Below are 22,153 nucleotides of genomic sequence, written 5' to 3'. Positions count from 1 at the left end.
ACCTAAGTATCCATCAATGGATGGGTAGCTAAAGAAAACAACAGAAATATACAATAGATTATTATCCAGATATAAAAAAAGAAATCTTGCAATTTGCAACAACATAGATAGAGCTTGAAGGCATTATACTAAGTAAAATAAATCAGAGAGAAAGAAAAATACTGTATGATTTTACTTATATGCAGAATTGGAAAATAAACAAAAACAAAAAAGCAAAAGCAAAACTGAACTCATAAGAAACAGACTGGTGGTTGCCAGTGGGACGTGATGGGAAGTGGATAAAATGGGTAAAAAGGAACAAACTTCCACACATATAAATCATAAGAATGTTATGTGCAACATAGTTAATACTCCATTGTATATTTGAAAGTTCTAAGTAAAATCTTAAAAATTCTAATCCCAAAAAAGAAAATTTTAACCATGTGTCTTTGTTTAATTTTACAATATATATAAATACTGTATCATTACACTCTATGCCTGAAACACCTTGTATGTCAATCATATCCATTAATTTTTTAAAATTTAAATTGGATTATATTAACTCCCCCCTTCTCATCGATGATTGCACTTAAATTGTATCTGTTCTCCTCTCCTTGTCCTACAAGATTCTGCCTACTTGTTCAACCTCACTTCACAAAATTAGCTCCTCACTCCCTATATTCAAACAGAAAACTGTTTTTTTTTTTTTTTTTGCAAGAACTTCTTGCTTACCTTATCTCTTCAGAATATATTGATGATCTTGTATGAACTTTTCACATGGTTGCTTCTTTCTCAGCCTTCACATCTCAAGTTTATGTTACTTTAAGGACTTCCCTAAAGTTTATGTCAAGATTTTATATTCAGCATCCAAAGAGCATAAAAAAACTTAAAATTCCTTTTGTTTTGTTTTTATCCCCCACTAGACAATTAACTTCATGAACACTTTGTTTCACATTAAATGTACACCGAAATCATAGAAGATGGGCAGATACATAGCTGGTGTTCAAAATACACATTTTTCTGAAATGAATGACTAAACCAACATGTACATGACATCAGTATGAGGACAGCGAGTTACCCCTCTCCTCTCCCCTTGTAATAACTAATTAGACATCTATAATAGAATAAAAGTGCCTTGGCACATTACTCCACAGGACTCAGAAGATATTGGTCAACAAGTGCATTCAGAAATAAACCAATGACCAAATGCAGAAAAAACATTTGACAAAGTACAATATTCATTCTTGATAAAAACATTCAACAATGTAGGGTTAGAGGGAACATACCTCAACAAAATAATGGAAATACATGAAAAACCCACAGCTAACATCATTCTCAATGGGAAAAAAAGAGCTTTTCCTGTACGGTCAGGAACAAGACAGGGATGTCCACTCTTACCATTAGTATTTAACATAGTACTGGAAGTCCTAGCCACAGCAATCAGACAAAAATAAATAAAAAGCATCCAAATCAGCAAGAAGTAAAACTTCCAGTAATTGCAGATGATGTACTATATACAGAAAACCTGAAAGACTCCAAAAAACTTCTAGAAGTGATCAAGAAAATCAGTCACAAGATAAAAAAAAAATGTACAGAAATGTGCCACATTTCTATACATGCTAACGAAGTAGCAGAATGAGAAATTAAGACATCAATCCCATGTACAACTGCACCCAAAATAGTAAGGTATGTAGGAATAAACCTCACCACCGAGGTGAAAGACCTGTATTCTGTAAACGATAAAACACTGAAAGAAATTGAAGAGAACAGTAAGAATGGGAAAGTCATTCCATATTCATGGATTGGAAGAACAAATATTGTTAAAAAGTCTACACTACCCAAAGCAATCTACACATCTAATGCAATCCCTATCAAAATACCACCAGCATTTTTCACAGAGCTACAACAATCTTAAATTTTTATGGAACCGCAGAAGACCCCCAATAGCCAAAGCAATCTTGAAAAAGTAAAGTCTGGTATCACAATTCCAGACCAAGTTATATGACAAAGCTGCAGTAATCAAAATAGTATGGTACAGGTGCGCGCACGCGCGTGCACGCACACACACACACACACACACACACACACAGATGAATCAAACCCAAAAGAAAATCCAGAAGTGAACCCACAATTATGTGGTCAATTAAGCTCCAACAGAGCAGGAAAGAATATCCAATGAGGGAAAAAAAGATGGTCTCTTCAACAAATGGTTTTGGAAAAACTCAACAGCAACATACAGAAGAATGAAACTGGACCACTTACTTACACCATACACAAAAACAAATTCAAAAATGGATCAAAGACCTAAATGTGAGACCTGAAACAAAAATTCTATAGGAGAACACAGGCTATAATTTCTTTGCATTGCCCATAACAACTTAATTTTAGCTATGTCTCCTGAGGCAAGGGAAACCAAAGGCAAAATAAATTATTGACACTGCATCAAACAAAACAAATTAAAACAAAAAAAACTTCTGCACAGTTAAGGAAGTAATGAATAAAATTAACAGGCAACCTACTAAATTGAAGAAGTTATTTGCAAGTGACCTATCCAATAAAGGATTAGAATCCAAAATATATAAAAAGATATAAAACTCAACACACCAAAATGAGTAATTAAAAATTGGGCAGAAGATATGAATGGTAATTTCTCCAAAGAAGACATAGAGATGGCCAACAGACATATGAAAAGATGCTCAACATCACTGATTATCAGGCAAATGCAAATCAAAACCATAAGGAGATATCACCTCACACTTACTAGAATGGCTCCAATGAAGAACACAAGAAACAACAAGTGTTAGCAAGGACCTGGAGAAAGGAAAACCCTTCTTGCTCTGTTGAGGACAGTGCAAACTAGCACAGCCATTCTGGGAAAGAGTATGGAGGCTCCTCAACAAGTTAAAAAATAGATGTACCCTGCAATCCAACAATCACATTACTAGGTATTTACCCAAAGAACACAAAAATATTAGTCAAAGGGATCCATTCGCCCTGATGTTTACAGCAGCATTATCTACAGTAGCCAAATTAAAAGAAGAGCCCAAGTGTCCACTGATGAATGTATAATGAAGATATGGTACACACACACACACACACACACACACACACACACACACAAAATACTACACAGCTATAAAAAATGCAATCTTGTGATTTGCAAGGAAATGGATGAAGTTAGAGATATTATGCTAAGCAAAAGAAGTCAGAGAACGGAGAATACTGTATGATTTCACTCATGTGGAATTTAAGAAACAAAACAAACAAGCAAAGGGGGGAAAGAGAGGTAGACCAAGAAAAAGACTTAACTGTGTAGAACAAACAGATGGTTACCAGAGTTCAGGTGGGTGGGGGGATGGGTTCAGTAGATGATGAGGATTAAGGAGTACACTTGTGTTGAACACTGGATATCATATGGAAATGTAAAAATAACTATTGTACGTGTGAGACTAATATGACACTGTGTTAACGAACTGGAATTTCAACATAAACTTCTAAGTTTATTTCCGTATTTTGAGAGACAGAATACACATTTGTGAGTCAGGGAGGGGCAGAGAGAAAAAGAAAGAATCACTATTTGTGATGTCAGTGCAGAGCCTGATGTGGTGGTCAGTCTCATGAACCAGTAGGTCATGACCCGAGCCATAATCAAGAGTTGGACACTTCACTGACTGAACCACCCAGGCACCCCGAGATTAGGGATTATGAACACAAAATGGACTGTTTTATCTAGATGTTTTATGTAAGCCTCATGGAAACCACAAAGCAAAAATCTGGAGTAGATTAGTAAAGATAAAAAAAAAAAAAGGAAGACAGTGTATCACTGTGGAAAACTACCAATTTACAAAGGTAGGCAGAAAGAGACGGTCAAGAACACTGGAGATAAATAACCAAAGGCAGACTATAAGATGGTGGTTTTAAGTCTTTACATATCAATAATCACTTGTAAGTGTAAATGGGTTGAATTCATCAATCAAAAGGCACAGAATGGCTGTATGGATAGAAAAACAACCTAACTGTATGATGACTACAGGAAACTCATTTCAACTTTAAAGACATACATACACTCCAATTTTGAAGGGACAGAAGAAGAATATATCTCCTACAAGTAGGAACCAAAACAAAGTGGGGATGGCCATACTTAGACAAAACAGACTTCAGCCCCCAAAAAAGCAACAACAAAGATTATATAACGGAGTCAATACATCAATAAGATCTAACATTCTCAAGTGTATACACATTCATCATTAGAGCACCTATTGTTAAGTAAACACTAACAGATCTAACAAGAGAAATAGACAACTATTTGTTAGCAGGAGAGTTCAGTACCACACTGCCAATAGTGGATAGATCACCCCAATAGAAAAAGAAAACAAGGAAATGTTAGAAGTGAACAATACTTTAGTCCAAATGGAGTTGAGATTATATAGGCTATTCCACCCAACAGAAGAATGCATTGTTTCCTCAAGTGCACATGAAACATTATCCAGGATAGAACACATAACAGGACACAAAACAATACTTAACAAAATTTAAGAGTGAAGTCCTACTATATTTTCTGACCACACTGCTATGAAACTGGAAATAAAAAAAAAAATCTAACAAGTTTATAAATACGTTGAAACTTAACAACAAACTTATGAACAAGCAATGGGTCAAAGAAGAAATCAAAAGGGAAATCAGGAAGTTAAAACTAATAAAAATGAAAAAACAGCCTATCAAATCCATGGGATCCTACAAAAGTAGTTCTGAGAGGAAAGTTTATAACAATAAATGGATACATTAAGAAGTTAGATCTCAAGCTACCCTAAAACCTCAACCAACTAGAAAAATAAATTAAGCCCAAAATATCAGAAGGAAGGAACTAAGAAAGGAGGGGAAATAAAGAAATAGAGATTGGAAAAACAAGAAGGATCAATGAAACTAAGAGCTGGTTTCTTTCTTTCTATTTAATGTTTATTTTAGAGAGGGCGGGGGAGGGACATAGAGAGAGACAGACAGAATCTACAGCAGGCTCTAGGCTCCCAGCTGTCAGCAGAGAGCCTGATGTGGGGCTCAAACTCTCAAGTCCTGAGATCACAACCTGAGCCAAAGTTGGTCGCTTAACTGACTGAGCAATCCAGGTGCCCCTGGAGAGCTGTTTGAAACAAAATTAACAAACCTTTAGCTAAAAAAAAAAAGACTAAAAATTAGAAACAGAACAGGCGAGATTGTAACTGATACCACAGAAATATATATATATATATATATATATATATATATATATATATAAAATCATAAGAGGCTACTGTGAACGATTACATGCCAACAGATTAGATAATTTAGCAGACATAAGTTAATTTCTAGAAGCCCACAACCTATCAAGACAGAATCAAACATGTGAACAAGTTAATGAGTAAAGGGATTAAACCATTTATCAAAACCCTCCCAACATAAAAAAATCCCAGGAACAGAAGGCTTCACTGGTGAATTCTACAAAACATTTAAAAAAGACTTAATGCCAATTTTTCTCAAACTCTTCAAAAAAAAATTGAAGAGGAGCAAACACTTCCAATTTCCTACACGGCCAGTGTTACCCTCATACCAAAGTCAGATATAGACACTCTAAGAAAAGAGTACTATAGAATACTACTCATGAAAATAGATGAAAAAGTTAACAAAATATTAGGAGACTACAATGAGTAAGACATGGTGATTATACACCATGATCAAGTATGATCTGTCCTTTCAATTCAAGGATGATTCAACATACACAAATCAGTAAATATATCACATTAATAGAATGAGAGACAAACATCACATGATCATTGAAATAAATGCAAAAAAAATATTTGACAAAATATCACATCCTTTCACAATATAAACCCTCAACAGATTGTGTGTGGAAGAAACATACCTCAACATAATAAAGGTCCCATATGGTAAACTCACAGCTAACACTATATTCAATGTTGAAACAGGAAAAAGACAAAATGGTCCTCTCTTACCTCTCTTGTTCACTACAGTACTGGAAGTCCTAGGTGGAGCAATTAAACAGAACAAAACAGAAAACAAAAACACAAACCCCAAGCAACCAAACAAGAAACATCCAAACAGGATAGAAAGAATTAAAATTGTCACTATTTACAGGTGGTATTGTTTTGTATATAGAAAAACTCAAGCAGCCGAAATAGCTCAGCTGGGAGAGCATTAGACTGAAGAAAACATCAAAGACTCAACCAAGAAGAAACTGTTGAAACTACTCAGCAATTTCAATACAGTTCAAAGATAAAAAAAAAAAAAAAGTCAACATACAAAAATCAGTTATTTTTTAAGTTTTATTTAATTTATTTCGAGAGAGAGAAAGTGAGCACAAGAGGGGCAGAGAGAGAGGGGGAAAGAGAGAGAATCCCAAGCAGGCTCCACATTGTGGGACACTTAATCAGCTGAGCCACCCAGATATCACCCCAAATCAGGTATGTTACTATGTAATAATAATGAAACTTCTGAAAAATAAAACTATCCCATTCACAACAGCACCAAAACAATAAAAATACCTAGGAATAAATTTAGCCAAGGAAGTGAAAGATCTGTATGATGAAAACTACAAAACTTAGTTGAAAAAAATTGAAGTAGACACAACAAATGGAAAAACACAACCCATGTTTAAGGATCAGAATTTTGTTAAGATGTCCTTACTCCCAAAAGTCTTCTATAGATTTAATGTCATCTCTATCAAAATTCAGAGAGCATTCTTTATATAGAGAAGATGGGGAGAGAGAAATGGAATCACCAAGGACCCCAAATAGCCAACGCAATCCCGAGGATGAACAAAGATGGAGTTATCACACTCGTGATTTCAAGTCATACTACAAATCTCTCATAATAAAAATAGAATAATATTGGCATAAAAAGACACGGACCAATGAAACAGAATAGAGAGCCCAGAAGAAAATCCATGCATATTCAGTCAACTAAGATTGAACAAGAAAGGAGGGCACACCCAATGGGGGAATGATGATCTCTTTCGAAAGTGTTGGAAAAACTGAACACATGCAGAACAATGAAACTGGACCCTTATCTTACACTAAAAAATTTAATAAAAGATATCAAAGATTTAAATATACAACCTGATACCATGAAACTCCTAGAAGGAAATATAGTGAAGATGTTATTTAACATTGCTTTTGGTAAGGAGGTTTTGGATCTATCACCACAACAGCAGCAACCCCAATAAGATTATATCACACTTAAGCTTCTGCATAGCAAGAGAAGCAGTCAACAAAATGAAATGGCAACATAGCAAATGGGAGAAAACTTTTTGCCAACCATGTTTCAGATAGCACTATAATATACAAAGAACACACTCCATCTACTTATGAAACAGGCAGAGAAATAGACATTCCCTCAAAGACATCCAAATGGCCAATAGGTAGATGAAAAGATTTTCAACATAACTAACAATCAGGGAAATGCAACTCAAAACCATAGCAAAATAACACCTCATACCTGTTAAAATGGCTATAATCAAGAAGAAATAATGTTGAGGATATGGAGAAAAGGGACCCCTTGTACACTTGTTGGTAGGAATGAAATTGGTTCAACCACTATGGAAAACAATATTAAAGTTACTCTAATATTAACAATAGATCTACTATGGGATATAGGAATCCCACATCTGGGTACATACCTAAAGGAAATAAAAACAGGGTATCAAAGAAATATACTCCTGTGTTCGTTGCCACATTATTCACAATAGCCAAGCTATGGAAATAACCTATGTGCCCATTAACAGATGAATGGACAAAGAAGATGTGCTGTATCTATTATATATATGTAATATATGTATGTATGTAATATATATATGTAACATATTATGTTATATATTATATGTTATAAATAGCTGATTATATTTATATATATTATATATAATATATATATAATATATATATTTTATATATACATATATATTATATATACATATATACATATATATATATTTATATATAAATATAATCAGGGAATATGATTTGGCCATAAGGACATCCTGCCATTTGTAACAACATGGATTGACCCTGAAGACATTACACTAAGTAAGCTAATTCAGAAAGAGAAAGTCAAATACTGTATGATATCGTTATATGTGTAGTGTAAAGAAATCAAACTTGTAAAAACAGTAGAATGGTGTTTACCAGGAGATGAGGGGTTGGGCTTGGGGGATAGGACACATGTTATTAAGCTATATCAGTTTGCAATTAGTAAATAGGTCCTAGAGATTTAATGCACCCTATAATGAATACACACACCTATAATTGTGTTATAATCAAATTGCTAAGAGACCAGAACTTAATTATTCCAACCACTAAAAAGAAATGATAATTTTGTAATGTGATAGTGATGCCAATTATCACTGCAACAGCAATCATCTCCCTATAAAATTCTATGAATTTAACATGTTGTACACCTTAAATGTATACAACATTGTAAGTCAAACATTTCAATAGGAGAAAGGAAAAGTAATTTTCCGAAAACACTGTATGTGTGTGTGTGTGTGTATGTGTGTGTGTGTGCATACATACATAAATGTAAAAACAAAGATTACAGTCAACCAGGTTTGGCTTTCATAAAACAGACCCACAACTTGTTTGTGATGTGTTTAATGTTTCTAGGAGTCAAATCACTGAAGAAAATTTTATAGATTACCCCGGGAAGCAGAGCAATGATTTCACCAATTAAAAAGTTATTAAGCTTTAAGTTGTATTCATATAATGATATGGGCCTATCTTAAAGAACAACTGAGTGGGGAATGAAGACAAACTCATTTATCTGCCTTCTATGTCAGAACTTAATCAACTTACAATTTCTAATATTATTGAGAAAGCTGATTAGAACACAAGACTTTGATCCCAGAGGCCAAAATCTTTTATCCTCCCAGAGTTTGCCAGTCAAACATGACTTCTCTTTCATACTCTCTGTAAAAATCGTAACCATTTTAGTCTTTAAAAAAAAAAAAAAAAAAAAAAAAGACATAAACTAGAGTATGAAATTCATAGGCTCCATTGTAATCATTAGTCTCAGGCCACCCCCCCCCCATCAACATTTACCCCAATTGTATTTAATCTCATTCTTTCTCATTCTTTTCCCCATTCACCCCTATCTTTCAAATTTTCCCAAGATGAAAAAAAAAGTCTTCTTCCTAACTGACAGCTCACAGAACTCTCCCAGAGTGCCTATGTTTTATTCCTACAGTTTTATTCTATTAATTTAGATATACTTATATATTACAAGGTAAAACATTTTAAATCAATATTTTAATTGGTATTTTGTCAACTAACTTGGAAGAAATTCACAGCCTGATTGCTTTCTAGATGTATGATCAGAGCACCAAAACATACCCCAAGATGTATTTTTTTGTTAAATATGGCTTTTTCGGTGAAGTAGAGCAACTGTACTCATCCACAGTTAACCAAGTGGCCAAAGGACGGAGTTAAGGATCCAAAGTAATCACATTCCAAATAATCAGTAAAATATGGATCTATGCATTCCAAATGCCTGCATTTTATGTAAGGTAGTGTGTTATTGACCAAGGAGAAATAAAACAATTTTTAAAGAACAAAGCTACTAATTCTAGACCATGGATACACCTCCTGGGCTGTGTATGCTTCCATCTGTACTCCTTACCAGAGCTGCTGCAGTATGAGGGGTCAACAGGTCTTCCATTTTTATCAGAGCAGGCTATTGCTCGAAAGCGCATTCCTTTTCCACATTCTTTGCTTTCTCCTTGCACCCGGAATCCTCCTCGCTGAGACTCTCTTCTGCCTTCTGGAATAATGCAATCTGACCAGTTTCCATAAGGTTGAGATATAAATACATTACAAGGGCATAGTTCCGTTTCCACGAGAGGGTACAGGTCAGAATCCTGGCATTTCTCTTTCTTCCTGCTTTTCCCTGTTCCAAAAAGAGACATTGCTATATTAATTTCATATCTGTTTTGTAAAAAGTCACATTATTGTCTTTACTAGCTCTTAGAAAATTTAATCTTACACTATTGCCTCCCCCTGCCCTCCCTGATTCTTTATTGCCATGAAAGCAAATCTTAAGACAATGAAAGCAATTCCCAAAGCACCTGTGAAATTCAAATTATTTTGGAAAAAATAAAATTAAAAATCATTTTATGTTGGAGAGTGCCAAAAAAAGAAACTAAAAAAAGATGCTTGCTACAGTGACTCAACAGCTAGAAAATTTTTATTAATTCATTTAGTATGATTTTCCCTGTGACTTGTTGATAAAAGCAAATTATCGCCTCTCAGTCTTCCTTGGAATTAATGGTTTCCAGGGAAACCAACATAAACAGCCTCTCTTTGAAGTACATTTCTGAAAATGGTTTATTTAGTCAAAGGATGAAAGGACACCCTCCCATACAATGGCCCTGGAGCGAGGTCAGGTGTCACTCCGGGTGCGGCAGACAAAGTAGAACTTATTTTGGTCCTTGCCATCAAGTAGCTCACAAATGCTGACACAATGAAATGAATGTTCCAATAACATTGGGTAATTTAATCCGAGAAAAAGGCATGGCTTCCACTTTGAGAGACTTTTTTAACTCAAGCATTCTAGAATATGACTTTGCCTTACCAATTGACTTTGATGGACCTTTTAGCTGTGATTCTGTCTATAAGTAATGAGAATGCAGAATCAATTCCCACTGCTCTGAGCACTTGATAATCATGTTTAATGGGGTTTCAAGTCAGCCTGTAACTTGATTTCAACTTTCTGGCCAATGTACTTCCACTGGATTCCTAAAAATTCTCAAATAAATCTAATAATTATATTTTGTTACCTCATTAATAAGTCATCAGCTAGAGTCTTGGCAGGCTATAGAAAAATGAAGTAGGCTGATTTACTTACTGGTCTTATTCCCAGTCTTTATAGCTATTTTAGAAATGCTTAATACAAGCTGATGCATGGGATATTTTCTCATTGTCAAATAGTTTATATATAATTTTACAGTTGCTGCTGGATGATTGGCTCTATGGTCTGTCATGCTGCTTATGACCTCAATAAATAAGGATTCCTGCAGGACCTGAAATGATCTTGCAGGAATTTCAGGCATGCCACTACCTCTCTGGGAGGATATATTCATTTCCTCTACCATTAGGGGCATTTAGGGAGAAAAAGTTTGGGAAACACAGCTTCTATCATGGCCATGAGAATTTACTGGTTGAGATACAAAGAAACCAATCACTAGGTTCTCTTTTCTGATCCATTAGCTTCACCCACAGAACGAGTTTAACTTTTTTTTTTTTTTATGTTTATTTATTTGGGAGAGGGAGGGGAGAGGGAGGGGAGAGGGAGGGGAGAGGGAGGGGAGAGGGAGGGGAGAGGGAGGGGAGAGGGAGGGGAGAGGGAGGGAGAGGGAGGGGAGAGGGAGGGGAGAGGGAGGGGAGAGGGAGGGGAGAGGGAGGGGAGAGGGAGGGGAGAGGGAGGGGAGAGGGAGGGGAGAGGGAGGGGAGAGGGAGGGGAGAGGGAGGGGAGAGGGAGGGGAGAGGGAGGGGAGAGGGAGGGGAGAGGGAGGGGAGAGAGGGAGGGGGGGAGAGGGTATCCGAGGCTCCAGGCTCTGAGTTGTCAGCACAGACCAACTGAGCCACCCAGGCGCCCCACCCACAGAAAGAGTTTAAATCATCTACAGCTCTTAAATTCCTTATTATTATCTCCATTCTAGATTTCTTGCTCAAGCTTCTGAGCCACAGACTGGAACTTTAAAGGCCAAACTCAACCTGGCAAAACCCATCCTCAAGCTTTTCACACCAGGGCCTTCCTTTCTCCATCTTCATTTACCAAGTATACCAACATGACCAAGTCAAAATGTAAAATGTCAGACTTGAATTCTGTTGTTCTACCCGACTACCTGTATCTGATTAATGAAAAAGATCATATCAAATGACTAAGTATCTCTTCAATCAGTCCATTGTTTCCATTCTGACCAATACCACCCATATTTAGCCCATCTCCAGATATCCAGCTTAAATCACAACAGCTTCTTCTAATATTTTATACCTTTTTTTCCTTTTCATCTTCTCCCCACTCTGCAGTTAGAACCAGCTCACAAAGATGGAAGTCTGATCATGTCATTCATCTACTTAAAAGTCTTCAGTGACTTACCATGGTTCTAAGCTCCTTGCCATGGTCATCAAGGCCCTTAAGTATCTGATACCATTAGCACCTGCCTCCTGCCTGTGTGATGCCACTCTGCCTGGGGCATGTTACAAGCTAGACAATACAAGCATCTTTCAGTTACTGGAAATGACTTCTTGGTTTCTGGCCTTTGCATTTCTTATACCAGAAATTTTCCTCGGTTCCAACCTCTCTCCATGGTCTAATTAATGCCTGCTTGTACTTCCTCTGTGGCAGGGGTAAAGTATTAGTTACCCCTGGAAAAGGTATTCTTCTGTACTTTTATTCTGCCTACCACAAGGTATGCCTTTCCAAGAGTGCTCACATCCTATTTCTTATAATTATGCTACCTTAGATGGCAAAATGCACTGTGTAGATGTGACTAAGATTATTGACCTTGGGATGAGATTATTCTGGAATATTTGTGTGGGTCCAACCTAATCGCAGGGCAGAGAATCTTTCCTAAACCAGAGGCAGAATGGTCAGAGACACAATGTTACTGAATTTCAAGATAGAAGAAGAGTCCTGAGCCAAGGAATGTGGACAGCCTCTAGAAGCTAGAAAAAGGAAAGGAATTTCCCCTAGAGCATCCAGAAAGGCATGAAGATCCACCAACATTTTGTTTTCAGTCTGGTGACACACACGTTTATTTTAGACCTATACAACTCAGAATAAATCTGTGTTCTTTTTAAGCCACTAAGTTTGTGGTAATTTGTTACAGAAGCATTAAGAAACTAATGTAGCAGTAATATCACCGCTATTGTCACAAGTGGTATACTGGGTTGTAACTGTAATAAATTCTCTATCTTCCATTACAGTGGAAGCTCTTAAAGTAGGATGCTTATCTATTCCCCAGTAGTATTCCTAAGGCCTAGCACACGTAAGTAAACTGTTCATTAAGAAAGTAAGATTTAAAAAGTGGTAGAGTGGGGGAGGAAGTGAAGACAAAAGGAGAAAGAGCAAGACAGAATAGGAAGATACTAATCTACAAGGCAACCAAAAGTTGGTGGCAGAACAAGCATTCTGTACTAATATATGTCCTATCTGTATTTGGGATATCCTTAATTATGTGGCACCACTGTTTCAAGAAAGATTGGAGTAAACTCATACAGAAATGGTTCTCAAAATAAGAAACAAATTATCACTGGTCCTTTACTTTGATTACATTATAGTAAACAATTAGCATTAACTTGTGGATTCAGAACCAGTTAGTACTTAAAAACAAATTAAAAAACACCAAAAAAACACAAAAAAACCCAAGATAACAAAAAAGTCTACCACTAATACAACTATAAAGATATTTTTCCCCACTTAAGTCAGAGGGAAATTTGTGCCTGTTCCCCCAAGACATAAAACTGTAAGAATATATTAAATATTATTTATCAAGTTATTTTATATATTAATAACCTGAACAAATCTACTCAATGGATTATTTTCAGCACTGTATAAACAACTACTATAAATACCATTCAATCTAAAACCTAGGATGATCCCGTTTAGGTACAACACCCAGAACATTCAGATATTGAATTAAGGCCTGTTGTTAAAAATGGAAAAAAAAAAAAAAATGGAAAACAAGAACAACACCCTAAATGGCCCATTATTCCATGCAGTGGCTAGTATTACTGTGTGCTTCCCATGTGTTTGTGTTAGAGAGAGTCCCATTGTTCTATAGTCTAAGCCATGCCTTTTACTACCACTCATGTTAGAGATTACTTAAGTTTACCACCAAATTACATGAGAAACCAAAATGCAAGCATATTAACACAACAATGAAAATAAGTCTTAAGAAGTGACAAATTTCAATTCACTACCGCCCCCCCCCACACCTAATACATGATTGTTGTTCTTTTTTCCCCTACAATGTAGGTGTTTCATACAATTGACCAGTTATTTCCAAGACATGAAGACACACAAATGTCCATTAGCAAGCAAAAAGCATAATTAATAATAATTCAGAAAAAAATGTAAGTTTTTTGGTAGGATTAATTCTTAGGATAGAGTTTGCAGCAAAGCATACAATGGCTTTTCCAACATTTAAACAAAAAGTTTATTTTAAATTTGTCAGCTTTGACAATTTATAACAAAATTCACTAGTTTAATAAATATCTTGGGATTTTTGATATTCCCTTTTTCAATTTTCAGGTATAAAATACCATCAGTAAACCCTCAAGAACAAAGAAAAAGGCAAAAACTGGCCACTAATTAAAAACATCCTTTCCTTCAAAACTGTTACACCTGAACTTGAAATTATTCCTGTCACACACATTCTACTGCATTATATTCCCTGTAAGAATATTTTCATTTTAGAAACACAAGCAATGCCACATAAAGTTATATATGCACAGAATTTTGAGGAAAAAAGCACAAAGTGCAGCATACTTGACTGTTTCTATTTGATTATACATTTCACCTACATTATGAATGGGCTCCCGGGTTGTGTGCAAAAACCCTGTTAAAGGCTCTCATCGATTAAGTAAATCCATTAGAGTGAGTTAAATTTAAAACAATCTTGTAAGCAATGCATTCAAACAAAGGGAATTTGAAACCAAGAGAATTAGCCCTTAAATTGCTTTTAAGAACAAATGGTCTTCGGTGCTTAATTCTTCAATGTCAACACCAATTTTATTATCCCAGTGATTATTTTGGCATTTTTCCTCTGGGTCTTCATTACCTAAATTAAGTTTTTCTGGATATGCAAATACAACTACAAGAAATTCTGGGATATTTATCTAGAGTAGTAGTACAATATGCTATACTGCATCAATTATTTGTATATTACAGGCAAAAATAGCTCCAGCACTTTGATTAAACTATTAATTACTTTAATTTCCATTAAATTGCACGGATGCAAACAGAACCAAAATAATATACCACAAAAGCAGAACCTATATATGTAATTTGACTTATCTTGCACTACTAACATTTTAAAATGTCAAATTGCTTGTAAGGTAATGGCAAAAAGAGAATGATACAGGTTAGATCTGCCTTTGATGGGTTTTACACATCAGTCACTGCTATCAACTTTGCTGAGATTCTGATATGATAAAATACCAGAATCTTTGTCATTAACTATTCCAAGCTAGCTTGTGGCTATATTGCCATTTAAGACTGTAAACATTATAAAGTCCTATAGAGAGGAACTTAATAGCTATAGAATGGTCCATATCATTTCACAAAAAATGAGTAGATATTACGTGGCAGGCATAGGCACAGAAGATACATCAAGTCAGTAATCGGCTGGGAAAGGGAGAGACCGGATACCATTTCTAGTCCTTCTGGAGCTTCCATCTTCTGTGGCAGGTTCAGAAACACATCCATTGTCTGAAGCTAAGAAATGAAAGGTACGCCCTACCTATGAGCTGTCCCATACCCTACCTGTGAGCTGTCGCCGTCGACTTCGGGTTGTTTCACAATCTGTGGAACAGGGTGTAAACTTGGACCAAACCGTGAAGGTGCAGTCATCTCGACATGGGACCGTGCATTCTTGCACAAAGGGAGGCATGCCATTTGTCTGCTTGAGGCATTCCATCATTTCTGCCGACTGGTTATCATCAGAGATGCAGGAGACCGCTTTACAAGAAAACAAAACAAAACAACAACACATGGATTCGTTTGTATTATTTTGATTCAATCAGTCTGCTGCGGGTTCTTTGACAAAATAGCAGAATCCCCCCAGTGTTTGCAAATTTGGTTATCACTGTGACTATGTGTGTTTAACATAGCTAACCCTATTTCTCTCTGGAAATTAAAGGTTTACCCTTGCCAGTGGAGGTATTTGAGGATTTAATTGGTTTCATTATTAATCCAATTTGGTTACATTGACAGCAACCAAAATAACTTTCTGTAATTTATTGTACATGAGCTTGTATCTGGTCTCGAGGGATGATCTAAAACTAAAAGAGTATGTAAGAGTAATAGAGGACAAAAAAGGACAAAACCATTAAAATCATGTGAATTCTTCCTAGATTTAATTTACTTTGCTTGTTTAAATGGCACTTGTAAGAGTGGTACTATTTTCACTTCACAACCAGTATTTAAAAAAAAAAAAAAATGGGGCGCCTGGGTGGCTCAGTCGGTTAAGATCCAACTTCGGCTCAGGTCATGATCTCAGTCTGTGAATCCTAGCCCCACATTGGGCTCTGGGCTGACATACAGCTCAGAGCCTGGAGCCTGCTTCATATTCTGTGTCTCCCTCTCTCTCTCTCTGCCCCTCCCCTGCTCATGCTTTGTCTCTCTGTCCCAAAAATAAAAAAACATTAAATTTTTTTTAAATGTGTTGTGGCATGTGGGTGGCTCAGCTGATTAAGTGTCTAACTTCGGCTCAGGTCAGGAGTTTGAGTTCCACATAGGGCTCTCTGTTTTCAGTACGGGGCCTGCTTCAGATCCTCTGTCCCTCTCTTTGCACCTCCCCTGGTCACACTCGTTCTCTCAAAAATAAACGAACATAAAAAAAATAGTAAAAAAAAAAAAAATGTTGTTTCTTAGTAAACCTTTCCTTATTAACATTTTAGGATCAATGAAAAATTTTCAATACTTTTTTCTCAAGTATAGGTGTAATCTATCCAGATAATTCACATTACAGATACCCTATCAATGGCAGTTATGTCTCATTCACAGCATTTTTCAATGAGAATGCTTCTAGTCATACCATAAAATAACCAATAATCTTAAGCAAAATTTCATAAATACTTTACCTCAATTCTGTATTTGATTCTTTGAGCTAGTGACATTTAAGTATAAAGGATATTTTTGTGCATCTTTTATTCACCCTAATTATGGACCCTCTAGGGTTGTGTCTATATTCTCTAGACCCGTGTTTTGCAACCCTGGAACTATTGACATTTTGGGTTGGATACTTTGTTGTGTAGACCTGTGTTTCTTGTGCACTGTAAGATATTTAACAGCATCCCTGGCCTCTACCTACTAGATGCCAGCAGCACACACATCCTCCTGGTTGTGAAAACTGCAAGTTCCAGACATTGCCAAATGTTGCCCTAGGTGAAAACTACTCTTCTAAATGGATTCCTAGCCATGGAGGTTTATGAGAAGACACAGATTCTATGGCATGCCTTCAAACCTACTGCATCAACATCTCTGGGGAAAAAAAAAAAAAATCTAGGAATATTTTTGCCTTTAAGTGCCCCAGGTGATTCTGATGAAGCCTTTCCACTGACAACCTACATTTGGCATCGTGCCTGTAAATATGGTGCATGTTATTGGATATTTGCTGAATTCATCATCCTAAAGAAATCATAGTTTAGGTCATCTTTATTACAACTCTGAAATCCACCAAGTTACAAGCAAAAAACCTACTACAGCTTAGGATCAATATTGTTAAGAATACTTTATATAGAAACTTCTGTAAGGCAGGCTAAGTGTACATAGGGGCTCCATTTAATTGCCCATTCTTCTTATATTCTGAATTCCTTTCATTATTCTGAGCACAGACAACAATTCAATGTGTGTGTGTGTGTGTGTGTGTGTGTGTGTGTGTGTGTGTGTGTGTGTTTTAACTGAAAGCCAAACCCAGTGTATGCTTTAGGACCAAGAAATTAGATAAGATGATAATGGGTGCACACACACTTCCTCATTTGTGCATCTGCTCTGTGGCAGGTGGGGTTATTCACGGATTTTGAATAATTTGTTTTGATTTTTATTTGCATCCTAGGAACTAAATCCGCTGCACAAAAAAGCCAACATCCCCGTGTTTGGCCTGTTGGGACTATTATAGTCATTAATGATGAATACACCAACATACTTTATCTTAGGGAGGGTGCAGGCAAATGTTACTGGAATTGCATGTTTAGATAACTAATCTGCAGTCAATTTAGGTGACTTACCTGCCCAAGGTATATGTTTCCCTTAAGGTAACAATGTACTGACCAACATCAAGGGGAAATTTAAATACTTTGTAAAAGCATTGATATTTGAAACCTGAACTCCTATGTATATACAAATGAGGTATTTTTTTTCGATAAAGTTTTTTTAAGATAATTCTTCACGTAAGTTTATAACTTGACAACTATGATAAACATTCAATGATATTTTGAAATTCTGCAAATTACATTAGCAAATACTAGACTTATGAATGTCTATATTGACCTATTTTACATTAATGAAAAAGCATTAAAAATTAATAACTACAGCATGATGTAATCCATAGACATTCTTGTCAAATGGTATGAATGCAAATTCCAATTCCAAACATCTTGAACTGAGTTATTTAGTCTCTGTGCTTAGACTCTCTATCTTTAGAATGATAAGATACCTATAACAAAGAGTTGTGAGAAATCTTGAAACAGTATCTCTTGTACACTAAGGGTTCAATAAATGCTATCAATTATAATACCTTTGTATTTTTTTAATTTTAAGTTTTTAAAAAAATTAGAGCAATTTTTAATTTATTTTATGTCAAGCAGGCTGATAGTTCTCACAGGTATACATGCACACACTATCATTCTCCTTGGCCTCACTTCTTCCTTGGTCATTCTAAAAATCTGAGGGATGAAGGAGAAAACCATGATTGAATCTCACAGGATTCTGGCACTAAACTTCAAATCCCCATTAGTCAAACAATATGTCAAATATGACATAAACATATTCACTACATTTTAATTAGGTTAGGTAGAACAAATCAGTTCCATTGCTCCCATACAAATAGGCGTATTTGAGTCATCTAATGGAGACTTTAGGGAGTTCTACGGGCCAAAGAAAGCATCCACAGTTGTAGCATGAAGTTGGACGACACCCACATTAATCTCAAGATCCCTGCTGTGTGTTATTACTGACAGTCTCTTGACCCAAAGATGAGTGGCAACTGACACACTACAGATCATACAATCATCAGCATACAGTCAGGCATTATTGTTTTCAGATTTCTCCAAGCTCAAGATTCTAAAAAAATCACTAGACACAAAACCATAAATCAGTATTTCCTTCTTGGGAATGTTCTAGTAGAAGATTAATCATTCAATAAACATTTATTGGATGGCTGGATACTGAACTATATACTTTACTAGAGGGTAGGAAATTACTGAAGAAATATCAAGCACCAAGTCTGAAGGACTGGAAAACCAGGAAACAAAAAGAGAAGATATTTAGAGTAAATGAGGGTCACTAGTAGCTACTGGAACAATCCAATTTAGAGCTTCCTTCCATTAGGCCAACTCCTAAGGAAAAGCTATTTTTTAAATGTATTAATTACTTTAAATCTACACTATAGTTCTTAGTCATTAAAGGTATGTAGATTAATCACGTCAGAGAAATTCTTTTAAGAAATACTACTGAGGGGGTGCCTGGGTGGCTCAGTCAGTTAAGCGGCTGACTTCAGCCTAGGTCATGATCTCACGGTTTGTGGGTCCGAGCCCTGTATTGGGCTCTGTGCTGACAACTCAGAGTCTGGAGCCTGCTTCAGATTCTGTGTCTCCCTCTCTCTGTGCCCCTCCCCAGCTCGTACTCGGTCTCTGTCTCTCTCAAAAATAAAATAAAAAACGTTACAAAAATAAATTAAAAAAAAAAAAGAAATACTACTGACATAGCAAAGTGTACTGATAAAATTATACACCCTGGTGTCAACAGAACTAAGAGTGACTATTTTGTTGCTGTTGTTTGTTACCTTGGGAAAGTTATGTCAACTCTCTGAAGACTCAATTAACTCACCCATACAATGAGAAGGAGAATGCCTACACCATGAAATAAATTGATGCAGATGAGGTACTTAGCACAGTACTGAAGCACTTGGCACATTCAACTGGAGACTGACCTAATTTTATAATGAAGTCTACTGGAAATAAAAACCTAACAAGCATCAGGAAAGAAGAATCTACTATCACTTGTCTTGGTTCAGGAAAAATTCTCCAAATCCCACCAATTAGTCTTGACTCCTAAGAAGTGTAACTGGAGTCTCCTTTGAATTATACTGTTGAGGTCAGTAGCTTCTTCCCAAGATTGCATGGCTCTCCCAAGGATATTGTCTGTTATACTTCCAAGTGATGCTCTGTGTATTCGGTTTACGGTTTACAAAAAGGAGTCTAAGCTACCAGAGGAGAGAACTACAAAGAAAGAAACAAATCCAAGGCCCGTTGGGAATTCCTTCCAGAAGCACTAAGATCAAAATCCTTAACTCTTAAAAATTTCATGAGAGGACAGTGAACATTTGCACAGAAGAGTGCTGCCCACATTAGCAACTTTTTACCTCACTCACCGAGGTGGTCCTATCCAGCATAGACACGTGCCATGCCACTGTATGCTAAAGCTGAATTTTTAACATCTAATATTTAGGGGCATTTATCAAACTTTTCTGACCATTAGAACCATTAACGCTTCATTTCTGATCAAGAGAGGAGATAAGGCCAGAAAAAATTGTTCATCCCCTAAAATCAGGACTACATCTTAAAGTCATTTTCTCTACTTATACAGTGGTCTTAACATCAGACTTTGCTTATACACCTGGATCTTTATTACCGACATTTTGTTCCCTGTTTATCTTACTAAACTTGGTCCATTCACTCATCCAACCATCCATCCAGTCACAATAAGTAACTATAAACAATTATGAAATCATTGTGTTTACACATACATATACATGTACATAAAAATAATCTGGCCTCTGGGAGGCTACAATAGTGGCAGTGACAAGAGTCCACAGTACAATGTTGTAGTCTCCCTAATGGAGATAACCAGTGAGGAAACTTGATATAGAAAGGAAAAGTAGGTACTTTAGTCCTAAATAGAAAGGATGCACAATAGGCAGGCTGAAAATAAGCCATTAGGGAGAATTTACCTGTCAGACATCTGCTATTTAGTTTAACTCTGAGTCCTGGGTCCTTTGGATCATAGCAAGTCACTTGCAGGCCACAATCTAGAGCAAATATTTCCCTTTTGGTGTTTTTAAGTAGTTAAAGTACTCTACTACACTAGTAGGCCAAGTCTATGAGGAAAGGGAGAGACATTTACTACCGACTCTTCCTGTCATGCATTTCTACCTGAACTGAATTGTTTAAGGGATGGCAATTCAATGTTCAATGATAATCCTTTATTAAACTTGGAATATTGTTGTCTTTGCTGGAGGAAAATTGTACTCTTGGGTAGAATTAGCTCCAATAGCTGCAGAACAATCTCGTTACTGGGCACTGGTGGAAATGTAGCTACCTTAAGCTTTGGTAACCTTAACAGAAAGTTGTCAGACTAGCTGTCTGGGACAGCTGAGTATTCTTAAGGAATAATGGAGAAGCAGGTGTTTGAGCCGAGCCACTCAGATAAGCGCTCTCATACAACAGTCACCTGGTAAATGGGTAGGGCAGGGGTGAACTGGAACTCTCCAGAAATCTTTGTAAAACCCAAGGTTGTATTTTCCCATTCACAGTAGCTAACACACATAGAACGGAGTTCAGTTTCTTCACCTTTCTCATAATTACGAGACAAGCTGAGACTTGGAAGAAAAAAATAAACAAAAATCACAAAAAGAAGACCAGAGTTACTAATAGCTTTCCCCTGTTACCTCACTCTTTTTGATTTTAGCAGCAATGAAAGGAATGCCCTGACTCAAAGTGTAAATTTATCTGATTATTCAGCAGAAGATACAAAGCAAGGTCCTCTATGAATTCTCAGTGTGTCTGAGTTAATTTTTAAAGAACTACCTGCTGTTCAATGTGGGAGGTTTAGGCAGCCTTCTCAGGCTTCCATGAGGACTCAAATCATCAGATTATTAACTATTACTAAACAGTTAGGCTTTCTGCCCCCTGTCACCTCTAGATTCAGGTATTCAGACATGCTGTGCTAAAATGGTGTTCTTCTCAATTATGTTATGAGGAGGGCAGGGGTTGCTGTCCTTGTAAGAAAGGATGATGTCCTGCCTGGGAAGACTAAGTGTGTGATGGAGATTGCTACTTCCTGTCTGTTTACACTCCTCACCTTCACCAAGGACAACCACATTACTTGATCGACACTGCTCTGGACTAGAGTCCAATTGTAACAGTTGACAAGAAAGGTTAAGAAGAGTTTCTTTCAAGAGGCCATGATT

At 36.4% G+C, this 22,153-nt stretch overlaps 1 protein-coding gene across 1 annotated transcript in view; it reads right to left on the bottom strand.

Moving 5' to 3' along the window:
• Positions 1-22,153, bottom strand: part of THSD7B (thrombospondin type 1 domain containing 7B) — a 744,220-nt gene that overhangs the window by 228,105 nt on the left and 493,962 nt on the right. The window contains 2 exon segments of the mRNA XM_030327713.1: positions 9,640-9,906; positions 15,508-15,702. Coding sequence (XP_030183573.1) covers positions 9,640-9,906; positions 15,508-15,702 — 462 coding nt within the window.

Source organism: Lynx canadensis, chromosome C1 (genome assembly GCF_007474595.2).
Source record: "Lynx canadensis isolate LIC74 chromosome C1, mLynCan4.pri.v2, whole genome shotgun sequence".
Taxonomy (NCBI): domain Eukaryota; kingdom Metazoa; phylum Chordata; class Mammalia; order Carnivora; family Felidae; genus Lynx; species Lynx canadensis.
Note: the sequence above shows the minus strand (reverse complement) of the source record. Positions and strands in the feature narration are given on the sequence as shown.